The sequence below is a fragment of the Rhinolophus hipposideros genome (assembly GCF_964194185.1).
Source record: "Rhinolophus hipposideros genome assembly, chromosome: 10".
Classification (NCBI taxonomy): domain Eukaryota; kingdom Metazoa; phylum Chordata; class Mammalia; order Chiroptera; family Rhinolophidae; genus Rhinolophus; species Rhinolophus hipposideros.
The window spans coordinates 71616527-71635088 of NC_138056.1; the positions used below are offsets into that span (position 1 = coordinate 71616527).

The 18562-nt window shown below is 34.7% G+C and overlaps 1 protein-coding gene and 1 pseudogene across 5 annotated transcripts in view; both read left to right on the forward strand.

The window, feature by feature from the left end:
* DYNC2H1 (dynein cytoplasmic 2 heavy chain 1) overlaps positions 1-18562 on the forward strand; it is a 289185-nt gene that overhangs the window by 205546 nt on the left and 65077 nt on the right. For all 4 annotated transcript variants that reach the window (XM_081063149.1, XM_081063152.1, XM_081063150.1 and 1 more), the window contains one exon: positions 7137-7253. In XM_081063149.1, the coding sequence (XP_080919275.1) occupies positions 7137-7253 (117 nt within the window). The remainder of the gene's footprint in view (positions 1-7136; positions 7254-18562) is intronic.
* Positions 5293-6052, forward strand: LOC308504154 (programmed cell death protein 2-like; annotated as a pseudogene). The gene has a single exon. The product of its transcript is annotated as a programmed cell death protein 2-like (transcript).

Sequence of the window (18562 nt, forward strand, 5' to 3'; positions counted from 1 at the left end):
CTTGTGACTTCTGGCTCTTTCCCAAAGTCAGAAGGATTCAGGACATGGAAGCAGCCACGACAGCTCAACTAAAGACACTCATGAAAGAGGACTTCCAGAACATCGTCAAAAAGTGGCAAGAACGACGGGACAAGTGAGTTCTAAACAAGGGGATGTATTTTGACGGGGATTAATGGCAATGTGTCTTTTACTGTAATAATTTCTGTTTTTATTTAAACATTCACTGTATGTTTTGTTCACACCTCGTATGTGTACCTGTGGGACCATTACTACATCAGATAGCAAACACTTCCATCGCCCCTAAAAGTTTTCTCTTTTGTAATCAATTCATAATCGCTTCTTCGTTTCCTTTCCTCTATCTTAGGCAATTACTGACTTCTTTTTTGTCAGCATAGATTAGTTAGCATTTTCTATAGTTTTGTATAAAAGTATTCTACAATTAAGCACTCTTTTCTGTCTGGCTTCCTAATTATTGTAAGATTCATCTGCATTGTGTGTATTACGAGTTTGTTCCTTTTTATTTCTCATTCGTAGTCCAGTTATGGATGTACGTCAATTTGCTTTTCTTTCTCTCATTGAGGGATATTTACACTCTTTCCAGTTTGGAGCTACTAAAAATAAGTTGCTATGAACATTTGAACATTTTGTGTCTTTGTATAAGCATAAGTTTTTATTCCTTTTGGGCAGATACTTAGGAGTGTAATGGATGGATCATACCACAGGTTCATGTTTAGTTTTTAATTAACTTCCAAACTCTTTTCAAATGTGGTATATAATAAATATTTTTTAAATAGGTAAAGGAATTAGAAGACTTGAAGTCTTATATATGTGTGTTTATTGCTGTGTCTATGTAATATCATGTGTTTATATAGTTTATGTCCACCTTATTTGTACTTTCATAAATAACAAAAGTATAATTTTACTCTCAGTGTAATCTTAATCTGAAGTGGGATTATTAGATCCACTAATTATACAAAGAACAACAAAGCATCATAATTCTATATCCTCAAGGCAGAGATGGATCCAAACATTTCATATAATTTAGTAATTCCATGTCTGAGTTATTTAGTACTAACCAGAATTATATACAAAACATGAATATATATGATTTGTAATAAAGCGTTCTGTTTATTACTTCAAATAATAAATACCTCGGCATTTGAAAACTACTATATTCACTAGTGTTAGTTAAATTTAAACATCCTTTAGTGAGAGATAAGTTCATTCTGAATTTATTAATGTTAAAGTTGTACCAGCTAAGAAATCTCCTGAGATTTATTTTCAAGATTTTTATATCATATTGCCTTGGGAAAATGATGATGTGAGTTCTTAATATGGTAGAGTAACTACACATTTCACTTTTGAACTTGAGTGAAATCTCATCACACAAATCATCAACATGAATTGCAGTTTGGTCTTGTGTGTGACTGGCATAAATATTTTTATTGAAAGATGTGGGAGACATACAGAAATATATGCAGCACATATTAACATTAAAAAGATAAACCTTGGGATAGTCTTCTATATCTCACTTTAACATGTTATTTGTACTGTTTCATTTTCGCAGTATGTGAGATTTAATATGGTTTTTTGTATCCTGATGTGTTTTATAACACAAATATATTCTACCTGGCCAACCCAGAGGGAGCATAAAAATGTTAAGGAATAGGTGATGAAATTATTGACTAAGTAAACTCAAGGGCTCCCAAATAACTATTGAGAAAGGAAATAATGCTTAAGCTGAAAACAAACAATTTATTTTTAATGAATTTATATTTATTTAAAATACACACAAATGGAAAACTATATAGTGTGATTATATAATAATATTTAGCATATAAATTTTATTATTTTGTTTTTCTGAAAATTGTTACACAGTAGTCTTCCTTTATTTGCTTTTCACTTTTTGTGGTTTCAGTTATCTGTGGTCAACTGTGATCCAAAGATATTAAATGGAAAATTCCAGAAATAAACAATGTATAAATTTTAAATTACTGGCTATTTCTGAGTGGCCTGGTGAAATTGCGCACTGTCCCGCTCCATCCTACCTGGGATGTGAATCATCCCTTTGTCCAGCGTCTCAACACTGCAGACCCTCCCCGCTTGTTAGTCACTTAGGAGCTGCTTTGACTAGCAGATCGATTGTCACAATATTACAGTGCTTGTATTCTAGTGACCCTTATTTTACTTAATAAACTCAAAGTGTAAAAGTGCTAGTGATGCTGGCAATTGGAATAAGCCAAAAACAAGCCATTAAAGTGCTTTCTTTAAGTGAAAGGGTGAAAGTTCTTGACTGGCATCAGAATTCACCTACGTAGATTTCTAGATTAACTTTGTGTCTTTGGCTTTAGCATCCAAAGATTTCTCTCAATTTCCCTGACACTTCAGTTATAAATTTTGAAAGTTTTCTGTTGATGTTGTTCACTTATAATTTTAAATGTACTATGTTGTAAAATTTTCTCCATTTAGTCTTGCATATTCTCTGAGACAAAAATCTATTATAATTGACTGAATTTCTTTGACAATCCATTTTCTCATGTGTAAATTGGGAATAAGGATTTACTTCTAAAACCTATATTGCTTCTCATTCTCAGCAGGATTGTAATGGAGGTGACTTACAAAAATATAAGTGATATGTTAGTGTAAAATCAACAGTTGAGGAAATCAGTCAAAAAGAATATTAGGAAAGGAAAAGTTTATGCCAAAAGAAGACAATATCAACAAAAACTCATGCTCCAACGTTCTATACATTTGATATTGTTAGATCAGAAATTTCTCTGTATGCTTCATAATATCCAAAGTAAAAACAAAAATACAATTGTGTATTAGAACATGGGAGAAGTGATGCAAATATGTTGTTCATGGGAAATTTCACCCCCTTTGATACATTTTAAAGGAGTATTACAGTCATGTGCTGCATGATGACATTTCCATCAGTGATGGACTGCATATACCACCATGGTCCCATAAAATTATAATGGAGCTGAAAAATTCCTATTGCCTAGTGTCAGAGCACTATGCATTCATTACACACGTGCTTGTGGTGATGCTGGTATAAACAAACCTACTACACTGCCAGTCTTATAAAGATACAGCACATGGCAATCATAATTGTATAAAAGTATAGTACATATGGTATGTAATATTTGATAATGATAATAAATAACTTTCTGGTTTATTTATTTACTATACTAATTTAGAATGTGTTCTTTCTACTTATAAAAAAGTTTGCTGTAAAATACTGTGCTATGTCATACTGGCAGCAGCCTTATATGTCTCATGTTTATTGTCTCTTGATTGCATCACTTTCTCTTGTGCTTGACTTAATTTGGTGGTGTTTTGTACAGTAGTAGTATGTTGTACAGGCTTGTAGCCCAGGAACAATAGGCTAGACCATATTAGATTTGTATGGACACGTTCTAGGATTGTAGTCGACTATGTAATCTAGGTTTGTGTAGGTGCGCTCTGTGATGTTCACACAAGGACAAACGGCCTAACAGTGCATCTCAGAACATATCCCGGTTGTTAAGCGGTGTAGTGAATAAAGTATTTTTTGTACTGTACTGAATAAAGTATTTTTTGAAATGGTTTAAAACATGAATAATGGAAAGACATTGCATTTGTGCTTTGTAAAAAGATAAAATATTAAGATTTTGTAAAAACAAAAGAAGGCCCATCGTTATAAGTTACAGCCTCAAAAAACTACTTTTATTATTTATTTGAAGTTCCTTTTTATTACCCTCTGTTCATTAAACATTATAGTATGTTATTATACTATTATTTATAAACGCAAGCCTCACTTGTTATTTTTGTAGGATAGAAAATGACCTTTTCGGGGCTAGCAAAGATTTTATTCTTAAAATAGTTTTTAACAGCATGTATGAAAAAACATTTGAACCTTTTTTCCTTTAAACATCTTTTTGCATTCTTGTTTATTTTCTGTCATGTTTGACAAATTTAAACACAAATATGAGATAGGCAATGTTACTAGAGTTAAAATAGCACCACTTCTGATTACCAACTAGTGAAGTTTCGTGATCTAGCAAAGCTGATAAATTAGGTGTTGCATAGGGTTCAGCTAGAGCAAATGAAAATAATTTATCAGAATAACAAAGAAAATGAAAAACTGAATTACCACAGGTTTTTCAAGATTATAGAATGAATCAGAAGTTCTAGAAGTTGAGTTTAACAGCATGATTGTGAATTTTTAACAATTAAGTAGTGCATTCATTTTGAAAGATTTATAGCCCTTGTTATATTATGAACTTTAAAATACAAGAACCCAACAAATATGAAATATAACCCAATTTGATTTTTTTTTAATCTCAAAAAGTAAAACAGAAAAGTAGTCAACATGCTGTAAATGCTGATGTTTAAAATACTAGCTTAGGAAAACATATGCCTGTTTTTTTTTCCCCGATTTATTTTGTTTATGTCAGATAAACAGTGAGACAGCACAATTTTAATATTTAATTGAAGTATTTATGAAGAAGAATCAGTGGACACCTCACTGAGTTTATATACAAACAACCAATATCTAGAATATAATATTATACGTACTTGGTGACATTCTGGGTCATTCTTAGCACATGATTAAGAAGGTTAATTGATATTGAAATGGGAGTCATTCAACACTATTTTAGAAAAGAAAATGTGTGAAATAAGTCAGACAGAAAAAGTCGAGAACCATATGATTTCAATGATATGTGGGATACGTTCTTTGCTGAAAGCAGCAAAGGAACAAGACAAAAGACACAAAAACTCATAGACACAGACAATAGTTTAGTGGTTACCAGAGGGTAAGGGGGAGGGGGCTGGTAGATGAGGGTAAACGGGGTCAAATATATGGTGATGGAAGGAAAATTAACTCTGGGTGGTGAACACACAATGTGATATATACATAGATTATGTATTACAGTATTGTACACTTAAAACCGTAATTTTACTAACCATTTTCACCCCAATACATTTTAATTAAAAAAAGAAAACAAAAAAATAAAAAACAATAGTCAAGAACACAAAAAAAGAAAAAGAAAAAGAGAGCGGGAAGGAATGGGAGGGGAGGGGCGACACAGGGTGATGCAGGGAGAGGTGAGACTGGGAGAGGAGATGTGAGGTGCAGCTGGGCAGCCTGGGCCCTGGAGCTGGCCTGAGTGCTGTGCAGAGCCCATCCACCTTCCAGCTGCAGCTGCCTGGGCCCCTGTCCACCAAGTGGATGCTTTCCATTGCCACCTATTCCTCTTCTGCTGCGGGACGGCCTGTGTATTTTTAGAAGTCAGCTACCTGGGAAAAATGACTTCTACTCGTTTTAACCACCATCTGAGGATTCTACCCATACAGGCGGGAGAATCCGTGTTCTTCCAGCCCAAGTCTGGCACTCATCTCTGCAGAGTTTGTGGCTGTTTTGTTCCCCCAAGCAGGCTGTAGATGTCACAAGGCACATTACTGCAGTAGGGAGCATTAGACTGTAGACTGGAGATTGGGACATACGCAGGCTTCTACACAATAAGATAATTTGGACAATACAGTTCCAGACCACAATTTCCTTTTTCCAGAATTTGAAATACTAATAGAAACAGAAGACGAGACTACACCTGAAGTTGCAGAAAAAGATGAATCAGAGATTATAGGGAGCATGGGTGAAGTACTTGAGGAATAACTGGATACCATGACAAAACATGAATCCAGGGAAGATAAAATTTTCCAGAAGTTTAAAACTACAGTAGCCCTGGGGAACAGATTCTCAGATATGGCAGAAGGATTGTCCCCATCTGCATTTCTGGTGAAAATATCCCTTGGGAAAACGATATTTCAGATTGCCCCTGTGGTGCCAAGAGAATATTTGAATTCTCTCCAGTTCATGCCTCAGCTGCTCAGCTGCCAAAGGATGACAGACTGGGCCGGAGTCTTGATTGGGGCACCCTGGCCTTTTTCACCTGTGCTCACAGCTGTAGACTGGGCACAGGCAGAGGAATTTGTTTGGAAACGAGCTATAATAGATACACCTCAAAGACAACGTTGTAAAGCCTTAAAAATGCTCATAATCTCTTAAACCTTGCAGTTCCAATTTTTAGGACTTTATCCTAAGGAAATAATATTACCAGAGATAGAGTTACAGAGTTGTTTTAGACATTGTTTATGATGTCTAAATATTAGGGAAGCAAACATGTCCAGTGATAGGAATTTACATAAATTTTGGTGTATCTGTACAGTGAAAGGATATGCAGTTTTAATGATACAGACCTATAATGACACCAAATAAAGATCTAAATTGACACCAAGATACCATTACAGATGGTATTCATAGTATGATCATAATTTTGTAAAAATATTTGTACATGTGTAAGTGCACAGAAATAAATTTGGAAAGATACACACTAGGTGTGAACTGGTTAGCTATGAACGTTGGGGCTAAGTGAAAAGATCTTTTTACTTGTATGTATATTTCTTTAATAAAAATGGGTCATGTTCCTAAAAATAATTGAGAAAAAGGAAAAGAAAAAAAAAAGAAAATGTGAGTGAATTGATTTGGATTATGATGATTTTAAAAAGCTGATAACAGGAAGTTACAGAAATGAAAGCCCTAAATAGGGAAAACTTTTTTGTTTACCTTGTTTTCACTAATTGATCTGTATGTCTTTCATTGGTTCGTAAATGTAGAGGAAACATTAAGATGACAACAAGTTAATATAGAGCCTTAATACTTAGTTTTTGATTATTTTTACCACACAGTAATTACTTAAATTGTTTTACTGTTTCATACATTTTGCTATTTAAAATCTTTCCTGTCATTTCATCTTTTGACAAAACTTTATCAGAATTTTGAAATTTAAAGCAATCAAGCGGGAAAAAGATTGGATTTCAGAAATAAGCAAATGGACACTCCAGGAGGTTATTAATAATAGATAATTAGAGTTTGCTGGCTAAAGAATCAATTTTTCAAATAAGAGCCATTATTATATGTAATTTTTATAATAGTTTCACAGTAAAGCCCATTTAACATTTAACAGAGATAATGGGATTAAAACTTGTTTATATTTGGTCTTTTTTATAAAATAAATATGGCTTTTTATTCCTCTGCTATTTATCTCTGAAGTCAGTTTCATTTATTGCTACTTATTATTTTCTTCATTCAGGTTATTTCACAGTTGAGGATCTTGGGCAGATCAGTAACAGCTGGTTGCAAATTTGACAGAGAAATCTGGTCTAATGAACTTTCTCCTGTCCTCAATCTCTGGAAGAAGCTAAACCAGGTTAGTAGTGGAATATTCTTCTGATTTTTTTTTCTCCCTTTTTCTATCCTTTGGTTTTCTAGTTTTATCCACAAACTATCCGTGTTGGTAAAATTTTGCACTGAACTGCCCTTCATATATATAATATCCTGTAAAGAGAAATAATAATGTAAGTAGCTCAGTCCAAGAAGCAGTGATACCAGTATAACTTTTCTTTTCCTGGTAATGTGCTGTGTCATCTTCTATACCTGCGACATATTTTGCTTACAACTTCCCTTCTCTCTCTCCTTTCTGTAAAGTCAGTGACGTCTATTAAAGGTAAAATGTTTCAAAGGAATCAAAGTGCTAAGGAGAAACAGTTTATCAACTGGAATTGACTTGTTTTTATATTGTAGAATATTTATATTGTAGATTATGAAATAGTTGCTTGCTCACTAGGCAAAACCACTAGAATATTATGATTCTTATTCTTATTGAATAGGGATTTATTCTCTGGAATTAAAAATATAACTTTGCAATTTTAATAATATTATAAAAATGCCTATATGTGAGATTTCTGACTATGAATTCATGGCCCTGATTGCCACTCTTAATACCAGTTCATATTGAAGTTGTTATTCTTTGCCCTCTGAAGGCTGATTTCTTTGTCTCAGGTTTTTCTACACCAGAATACTTTCTGGGTTATTTGTTTGTTTTCAATATGCCAGCTACTTTTTAACATTAGTATCTGTTCTTATGGTTCCCTCTGCATGGATCTACCTTCCCTGTATTCAGTTGGATGACATTTTTTTATATTCCGTACCAGTCTAACACAAATACCACTTTATGGTTTGCCAGAGATATGCATTGCAAACACTGTGGCTATAAATATGAGTACACTAGTGCCCTGTCCTTTAGAAGCTCACAAAGTATTTAATACATAGATTCTCCGAAATGATACATGTAAGAAAGTATTGGTCTAGCTGCTATTTTCATTTTTTTTAATTACATGAGCCTCTCGTTATTTATTTTTTACTAAATTTACTGGGATGACATTGTTTAGTAAAATTATATAGGTTTCAATTGTACAGTTCTATAATACATCATCTATGTATTACATTGTGTACTCAGCACCCAGAGTCAATTCTCCTTCCGTCACCATATATTTGATCCCGTTTATCCTCATCTATCACCCCCCTCCCCCCTTACCTTCTGGTAACCTCTAAACTATTCTCTCTGTCTATGAGTTTTTGTTTCTTTGTTAGTCATGTTCCTTTGTTGCTTTCAGTTTTATATACCTCATATCAGTGAAGTCATATTGGTTCTTGACCTTTTCTGTCTTATTTCACTTAGCATGATAATCTCAAGATCCATCCATGTTGTCACAAATAGCAGTATTTCATCTTTTCTTATGGTAGAGGAGTATTCCATTGTGTATATGTACCACTTCTTCTTTATCCAATCATCTATCAAAGGACACTTTGGTTTTTTCCATGTCTTGGCCACCGTGAATAATGCTGCAGTGAACACCAGGGTACATATATCTTTACAAATAAACGTAGATACCCAGAAGAGGGGTTGCTGGGTTGTATGGTAATTCTATTCTATTCTTAATTTTTTGAAGAACCTTCATACTCTTTTCCATAGTGGCTGTACCAGATTACGTTTCCATCAGCAGTGTATGAGCGTTCCTTTTTCTCCACACACCTCCAACACTTGTTATTACTTGTCTGGTAGATGATAGCCATTCTAACAGGTGTGAGGTGGTATCTCATTGTGGTTTTGATTTGCATTTCCCTAATAGCTAGTGAAGTTGAGCATTTTTTCATATATCTGTTGGCTGTATGTCTTCTTGGGAGCAGTGTCTATTCATTTTTTAATTGGATTGTTTGTTTTTTTGCTCTTCAGTTGTATGAGTTCTTTATATATTTTGGATATTAGCTGCTCATTGGAGGTGTTTGCAAATATCATCTCCCATGTGGCTGATTGCTTCTTTGTTTTGTTGATGATTTCTTTTGCTGTGCAGAAGCTTTTTAGTTTGATATTGTCCCGTTCATTTATTTTTGCTTTTACTTCCCTTGCCTTTGAGGTCAAATTCATAAAATCCTCTTTGAACCCAAGGTCCGTAAATTTAGTACCTATGCTTTCTTTTATGCAATTAATTTTTTCAGGTTTTATGTTTAGGTCTTTGATCCATTTTGAGTTAATTTTGGTACATGGTGACAGATATCAGTCTAGTTATATTCTTTTGCATATCGTGTTCCAGTTTTCCCAGCATTATTTATTGAAGAGGCTTTCTTTTCTCTATTGTATTTTTTTGTCTCCTTTGTCGAAAATTATCTGCCCATATATATGTGCCCATATATATTCCTGGGTTTTCAATTTTATTCCAGTGGTCCGTGTGTCTGTTTTTCTGCCAAACCATGCTGTTTGGATTATTGTGACTTTCTAGTACAAATTGATGTCAGGCAGAGTGATACCTCCAGCCTTATTCTTTTTTCTTAGTAGTGCTTTGGCTATTCTGGGTCTTTTGTTACATGAGCCTCATTTTAGTAATCTCTTGAAAATTCACTTTTTCTTAATTTCCAATTTAATAGTTATTTCTTTATTATAATTTTATTATACAAATAGTTATTTCTTTATTATTCTTTATTATGGGAGTTGCAGAATTTCTAATTGGAGAAGATTATAATTTTCCTTCCCAAGATAAAACTCATAGTTTATTAAGTTATGTTTTCAGTTTAAAGAACATGTTTGTAGAATGAGATTATTTTCCATGGTATATAATGTCATTAATAGGACATAAGTTTGGAATTCCTGTTCAAGAATCCAGTAAATGCAGTTTGTTAAAAGTTCCCACTAGGTGGAATGTTTATATCCTAATGGAGCTAACTATTTCTTTTCTGGTGAATAGGTTGAAGAGAATTTATTTAGAGACTTTCTAGAGAACTGTTTCACCAGGGCTGCTATGCAGCTAGTGTTTACTTCCACAACCATTCTACTTGGTTCCAGCCAACCTCTGTTCTGATCTGATGGTCCTTATGTGTGCTGGTGGGGACCTGGCAGTAAAATATTTCTAATGCTCATCACTGATCTAACACAGTATAAGAATTGGCTTCTAGAGCCAGACTGCTGGGTTCAGATCCTAGCTCCAGTACTTACTACCTCTGTAAATTAGGAAAGTTACTCAACTTCTCTGAGCCTCAGTCCTTTTATCTATAAAATGCAAATAATGATAATGTTTGCCTCACTGGAATCTCATAAGGATAAATAAGTTAATATGTATAAAGCTTTTATAATCATGCCTATGTGAACATTCTCTATTCGTTTTACTTTTATTGAAGGTACAGAGATTTATAATATATGACCACTACTTGATTTGCCCTTTTTCTAAGCAAATTATTTTTATTATTTATATAATTATACATTATTCAGTCATTCAGTCAAAATATTTTAATTGACCACCTAATTTGTTTCAGTAGTTTTATGATAGGCAGAACAGTGGGCAGAACAGTCATGGTACCTACTCCGTGGAATATAGTTTGTAAGAGAGACCTTTTAAAAATTAAACAAGTAAATAAGCAAATAAATATATTATTAGAAATTATTTCAAATGCTGTGGAAGGAAAGGACAGGTGCTATTATAAAGAAAAGGAGAGAAGACCTATTTTGGACTGGGTAGTTAGGGAATGCTTGCTTGAGAACTGGAATTGAATCTGAGACGTGAGCAATGTGAAGACGCTAGCCAGAGTTGGAGGGGAAGGCCATTCTGAGCAGAGAGGACATCATGCCCAAATTCCCTGAGAAGAGAAAAAGCTGGCACATTCACTAAACCTAAAAGAAAGTCAGTTTGATTGGAGTATAGAGACTAACGGATAGTGTGGAATGAGATCAGGAGGATAATTAAGATAGAGTGAGGAGTTTGTATTTTATTCCAAGTGCAGTGGGAAGCCATGAAAGAGCTTTTTAAGTGGTAGAGGAGCTACAATCCTGTTTACAATTTCAGAAGATCTGTCTGGCTGCTGGGTAGAAATCAGTTTGGAGTGAGATCAAAGAGGAACTAAGGAGAACGTTCAGAAGGCTCTTGTGGTTGTCCAGTAAAAGTTAATGGTGGTAGAGCAGGAGAGAAGGGTTGCATTCGAGTTAGATGTTGGAAGTATTAAAGAACCTAAATATGGATTTGGTTGTGGGGTTAAAAAAAAAACCACGGATGTGTAGGTTTTCTGGATTGAATAACTGGGTGCAGGTGGCACCATTTTCTGAAACGGAAGACAGGGAGACAGTACAAATTCTGCATGGGTAGGAGTAGAGTAGAGAGTGATTCTTCAGAGTTGAGCAAGAGTTTAATTTTGGACATCTAATAGATAGTTAGATATACAGTGTGGAGCTTAGAAAAGGTGTTTGGATGTGTGATATAAATTTGGGACTTATGAGCATCTGGGGAAAATTTAAGTAATATTTAAGTAATTAGAAAGCATTATATCGTCTAAAGGGTTGGGGAAGAGAGAGAGAAGAAAAAGGGCTCACTAATGAGCCCTGAGGACTCCAACATTTAGAGTTCTTATCAGGAAAGGAGTAACAAGAGTATTAATGAGGGGAAACAACCAAAAAGCCAATCAAAGGAAGACCACAGAGGCTGTGGTATCGTAGAAACCTTAAGAGAGAGTCTTTCATTATGAATGGAATTGTTAACTATGCCACGTTGCTTCTGAGAGGGGAAGCAAAATGAGAACAGAATTGGTCATTGGATTTTCAGAATAAAAGTCATTGGTAACCTTGACCTTGACAGGAAAAGTTTAGGTGGAATGAGGAGACTGGGAGTTAGGTTTGAAAGGCAAACTAGAAATACGAGACAAGGAGGTGGAAACAGTATGTATAGACAGTTCTGTCTACAAATGTGCTACAAAGGAGAGTAGAGATATAAGGTGATCAAGATATGGGGCCCAGTATGTTTTTTTCTTAAAGATGGGAAGTACTGGAATGCTTATTGGCTAGTGGGAATGGTTTACTAGAGGAAGTAGTTGGAGATGCCTAAAAACTAATGAAAATTTATTTTCATGAAGCCAAAGACTCACAAAAACTAATAAAAGATAACAGTGTGACTTCCCAATTTAATAGGAGTTTTGTTTTCAAATAAGGTCCTTAAAACTCTGTAAGGAAAGCAAGCAAATGTCCTCCAGTAGAAAAATACAAATGCCTGGCCATTCTAAGTATTTTGACATAGAATGAGAAAAGGCAATGGGTAAAGAAAATCAAATACATAGTTAAATTTTTTATAAATAATAACCTTTTGTAATGCTAATGCTTATTAACAACACATGTAAAGAATCTAACTCAGTATATATACTTGACTTTTAAAAGGATAAAATTTTAATAGCTTGAGTAGATTCTAAAAATTAAAGAATCCTAACTTCTGAGCAGAATGACTAAATAAAACAGAAAGGATCTACTGGCAAAATAAAGAATACAGGAAGCTTTAGATATGACTGAGGAATAAAGACCTTTCCAGACATACAGAAGCTGAGGGAATTTTCTAATACACGAACTGCACTACAAGAAATACTAAAGGAGGCTATTCGACGACCATCAATAGGGCCAATTTGTGGCAACCAAAACATAAAAAGGGGGAGAGTAAAGGCCTTAACCGGAATATGGGAATGGAGAAAGTAAGAGTGCGGAAGAAAATGTAATACTCTAAATATCAAACTTTCTTTTACATAAACTTAAGGATGACCACTCAAAAAAAATCCAGAACTGAAAGGTATACTGTAATAAAAGAAGAAACAGAAGGAAACATCAAAGAATGCCACCACACAGAAATAATAGACAACAAAAAGGCAAAGAAACAATGGAGACACAATCTTACCAGAAAACTGAAGATAGAATGATAGGAAATGCTCACATATCAATAATCACCCTAAATGTAAATGGACTGAACTCACCAATAAAAAGGCACAGAGTAGCAGATTGGAACAAAAAACTAAACCCAACCATATGCTGTCTCCAAGAGACACATCTCAGCTACGAGGACAAGCATAGACTCAAAGTGAAAGGGTGCAAATTGACACTGCAAGCAAATGGTATCCAGAGAAAAATCAGGTGTAGGCATAATGATATCAGATAAAACAAACTTCAGGGTGAAAAAGGTAACAAGAGACAAAGATGGACATTTCATAATGGTAAAGGGGACTATACAACAAGAAGACATAACAGTCATCAATATTTATGGCCCCAATCAGGGAGCACCGAAATATACCAAGCAACTACTGACTGAACTGAAGGGAGAAATTGACCAAAACACAATTATACTAGGGGACTGAAATACATCATTGACAGCTATGGATAGATCATCCAAACATAAAATAAATAGCAGCCCTAAATGACACATTAGATGAAATGGACATAATTGACATTTATAGAGCACTTCATCCTAAAACATCAGACTGTACATTTTTTTTTCTTGTGTACATGGAACATTCTCCAGGATAGACCATATATTGGGACATAAAACTAACCTCAGCAAATTTAAGAAGACTGAAATCATACTAAGCGTATTCTCTGGTCACAAGGCTTTGAAATTGGATGTCAACTGCAAAAAGAAAGCATGAAAAAACACAAATACATGGAGATTAAACAACATACTTTTAAAGAATGAGTGGGTCAAAGAAGAAATTAGAGGAGAGATCAAAAGATACATAGAAACAAATGAGAATGAAAATACATCCTACCAAAAATTTTGAGATGCAGCAAAAAAAAAAAAAAAAAAAAAAAAAAAGTTTTAAGAGTGAAATTTATATCATTACAGGCCTAGCTCAAGATACAAGAAATATCCCAAATAAATAACCTCACGTTACACCTTGAAGAACTAGAAAAAGAAGAACAGATGAAACCAAGGTCAGCAGAAGAATGGAAATAATGAAAATCAGAGCAGAACTAAATGAAATAGAGAACAAAAAGAAAATAGAAACACTTAATGTGTCAAAGAGCTGGTTCTTTGAAAAGATTAGCAAAATTGACAAACCCTTGGCTAGGCTCACTAAGATAAAAAGAGAGAAGACACTAATAAACAAAATCAGAAATGAAAAAGGGGAAGTTATCACGTATTGCACAGAAATACAAAGGTTCATACAAGAATACTATGAAGGACTATATGCCACCAAATTCAATAACCTAGAGAAGTGGACAAGTTCTTAGAAACATATAGCCTTCCTAGGCTGAATCATGAAGAACTGGAAAATCTATACAGACCAATCACCAGTAACGAAATTGAATCAGTCATCCAAAACCTTCCCAAAAGCAAAAGTCTAGTGAATTCTACCAAGCCTTCAAAGAGGATCTAATACCACTCTTGCTCAAACTCTTCCAAAAAATTGAAGAAGAGACAGTACTCCCTAACTCATTTTACGAGGCCAAAATTATCCTGTTACCAAAACCTGGTAAGGACAACACCAAAAAATAAAACTACCGACCAATATCTCTGATGAATACAGATGCAAAAATGCTAAACAAAATTCTAGCAAATCGAATGCAACAATGCATTAAAAGATTATTCATCACGACCAAGTGGGGTTCATCCCAGGGACACAAGGATGGATCAACATATGCAAATCCATCAATGTGATACATCACATAACAAAATAAAGGACAAAAATCATATGAATATATCAATTGATGCAGAACAAGCATTTGACAAAATACAACATCCATTTTTGATTAAAACACTTAATAAAACAGGTATAGAAAGAAAATACCTGAACATAATAAAGGCCATATATGACAAACCCTCAGCTAATCTCATAATTAATGGTGAAAAACTGAAACCCTTTGCTCTACGTTCAGGAACTCGACAGGGCTCTCCCCTAACACCTCTGCTTTTCAACATAGTGTTGGAAATCCTTGCCAGAGCATCAAGAGAAAGAAATAAAAGGCATTCAAATGGAGAATGAAGAAGTTAAATTGTCACTCTGCAGATGACATGATGCTATATATAGAAAACCCTAATGTCTCCATCAAAAAGCTATTAAAAACAATCAATGAATACAGTAAAGTTGCTGGCTACAAAATCAACATACAATAGTCCATTGCATTCCTGTGTACTAACAATGAAATCTGAGAAAAAGAAATACAAAACAATTCCTTTTGCAATTGCAGCAAAAAATAATAAAATACCTAGGAATAAATTTAACCAGGGATGTGAAAGATCTATATGCTGAAAACTGTTTAAGACATTTTTAAAAGAAATTGAAGAAGACACAAAGAAATGGAAAGACATTCCATGCTCATTGATTTGAAGACTCAACATAGATAAAATGGCCATATTACCCAAAGCAATATACAGATTTAATGCAATCCCCATCAAAAATCCCAATGGCATTTTTTAAAGAAATACAACAAAAAGTCATCAGATTTGTTAGGAACCACAAAAGACCCCAAACAGCCAAAGGAATCTTAAGAAAAAAGAACAATGCTGGAGGTTTTATAGTCCCTGGGTTTAACTTGTACTACAGAGCAACAATAATTAAAACAGCATGATATTGGCAGAAAAACAGACACCTAGACCAGTGGAATAGAATTGAGAACCCAGAAATAAACCCACATAAGTACGGGCAGATAATTTTTGACAAAGAAGCAAAAAACATACAATGGAGGTATCTCAGGAATCTGAAAATGGAAGTACCCTATGATCCAGTAATTCCACTCCTAGGCATCTACCCGGAGAAATCCAAAACTCCAATTCAGAAATCTGTATGCACTCCTATGTTTATTGCAGCACTTTACACAATAGCCAAGATATGGAAACAACCGAAATGCCCATCGGTAGATGACTGGATTAAGAAGCTGTGGTACATTTATACAATGGAGTATTACGCAGCCACAAAGAAGAAAGAAATCTTATCATTTGCAGCAACATGGATGGATCTAGAGAACATTATGTTAAGTGAAATAAGTCAGAAAGAGAAAGACAAGTACCATATGATCTCACTTATATATGGAATCTAAAGAAAAGACTATGTGAATGAACTAATCAGAAACAGTTTTGGGGACACAAAGAAAAAACCGAGAGTTGTTAGATGGGTGTGGGGGGGGTTGGGGATAAGGGGAAAGGTGAAGGGATTTGGAAGCAGCTGGTAACCACAAGATGGCCTCAGGGTTTTTTTGAAAATTAATTTGGGGAAGGTTTTCAATAATATTGTAAAGATTTTGTTGGGTATCCGATGGACATGCGTCCTATTTGGGAGACCACCTCAGGGATACTGTGGATACCTGATCATGGCATTGTACACCAGAAGCTAAACATTAATGAATGCCAACTATAATTTTATATATATAATGTGATGGTTCAGTGTGAGGTCGGAGGGATAGTGGATGAGGGGAAGGGAGTTCACAGTGTGAGGGATATAAATGATGAACATCTAAGTATTACCTTGTCTTGTACACCTGAAACTAATAAATAAATAAAATTAAATTAAAAAAAAAACATACAATGGAGAAAAGACAGCCTCTTCAATAAATGGTGCTGGGAGAATTGCAAAGCCGCATGCAAAAGAATGGAACTGGACTGCTATCTGTAACCATGTACCAAAATTAATTCAAAATGGATCAAAGACTTAAGCATAAGACCTGAAACAATAAACTGCATAGAGCATAACATAGGTACTAAACTTATGGACCTTGGGTTCAAAGAGCATTTTATGAATTTGACTCCAAAGGCAAGGGAAGTAAAAGCTGAAATAAATGAATGGGACTATATCAAACTTAAAAGCTTCTGCACAGCAAAAGAAACCATTAATAAAATAAAGAGGCAACCAACTGAATGGGAGAAGATTTTTGCAAACAGTGCCTCCAAAAATGGTCTAATATCCAAAATATACAAGGAACTCATGCAAATCAACAACAAAAAAAACAAACAACCTAATTGGAAAATGGGTAGAGGACCTGAAGAGACATTTCTCCAAAGAGGACATACAAATGGCAAATAGACATATGAAAAAATGCTCAACATCACTAATCATCAGAAAAATGCAAATAAAAACCACAATGAGATACCACCTCACCCCAGTTAGAATGGCTAAAATCAACAAGACAAATAGTAACAAGAGGCTGTGGAGAGAAAGGAACCCTCATACACTGTTGGTGGGAATGCAGACTGGTGCAGTGCTATGGAAGGCAGTGTGTAGTTTCCTTAAAAAACTACGAATAGAATTACCATATGACCCAGCAATCCCTCTCCTGGGTATCTACCCAAAAAATCTGAAAACATTTATACATAAAGACATGTGCTCCAATGTTCATTGCTGCTTTGTTTACAGTGGCCAAGACATGGAAACAACCAAAATGTCCTTCGATAGATGAATGGATAAAGAAATTGTGGTATATATACACAATGGAATACTATTCCGCGGTAAGAAAAGATGAAATAGGACCATTTGTGACAACATGGATGGATCTTGAGAGTATAATGCTAAGCGAAATAAGTCAGACAGAAAAAGCAGAGAGCCGTGTGGTTTCACTGATATGTGGTATATAAACCAAAAACAACAAGTGAACAAGACTAACAAATGAGAAACAAAAACTCATAGACACAGACAATAGTTTCCTGGTTACCAGAGGGTAAAGGGGGAGGGGGGTGATTGGTGAGGGTAAAGGGGATCAAATATATGGTGATGGAAGGAGAATTGACGTTGTGTGGTGAACACAGAATGTGATTTATAGATGATGTAGTACAGAATTGTACACCTAAAATCTATGCATCTTTACTAACAATTGTCACCCCAATAAATTTTAATTAAAAAAAAGAATAATAGGAAGCATAGTGGGAAAACAGTTTCATTTTTATGATTTTTTTAAAGGGCCAAGGTAACTAATTCATGACTTTTATTTGTTACATCACTTTCATAATTGCTCCATGGAACGTTTTAATGACCGTTGCTTTACAATACTTATCTAATAATTCCAGCTTTGTGTTATGCTGATATTTGCATCTGTTGATTGTCTTTTTTTAATTCAAGGTGAGATTTTACTATTCGTGGTATGAGTAATTTTGGACTGTACCCTGACATTTTGAGAATTATAAGATCCTTGTGTCTATTTAAGTTTTCTTTTTTAGCATGTAGTCAACCTGTTTAGGTTCTCAATGAATACATCATGGTTCACTTCTGAGTTGTTCCAATGTCAAGTTAGTTTATAGAGCCTCTACAGTGCTGTTCTGCTCTGCTTCATTGTGTCTTACCTAACAGAACTTCCCCCACCACCTGTAGAGCCAGCTGGGGAGAGGGAATGACACTCTTCTTTACTGCAGTTGCAGAGTAGAGGTCAGAATTCCATCCCCAGGCACTGCAGGCCAGGATCAA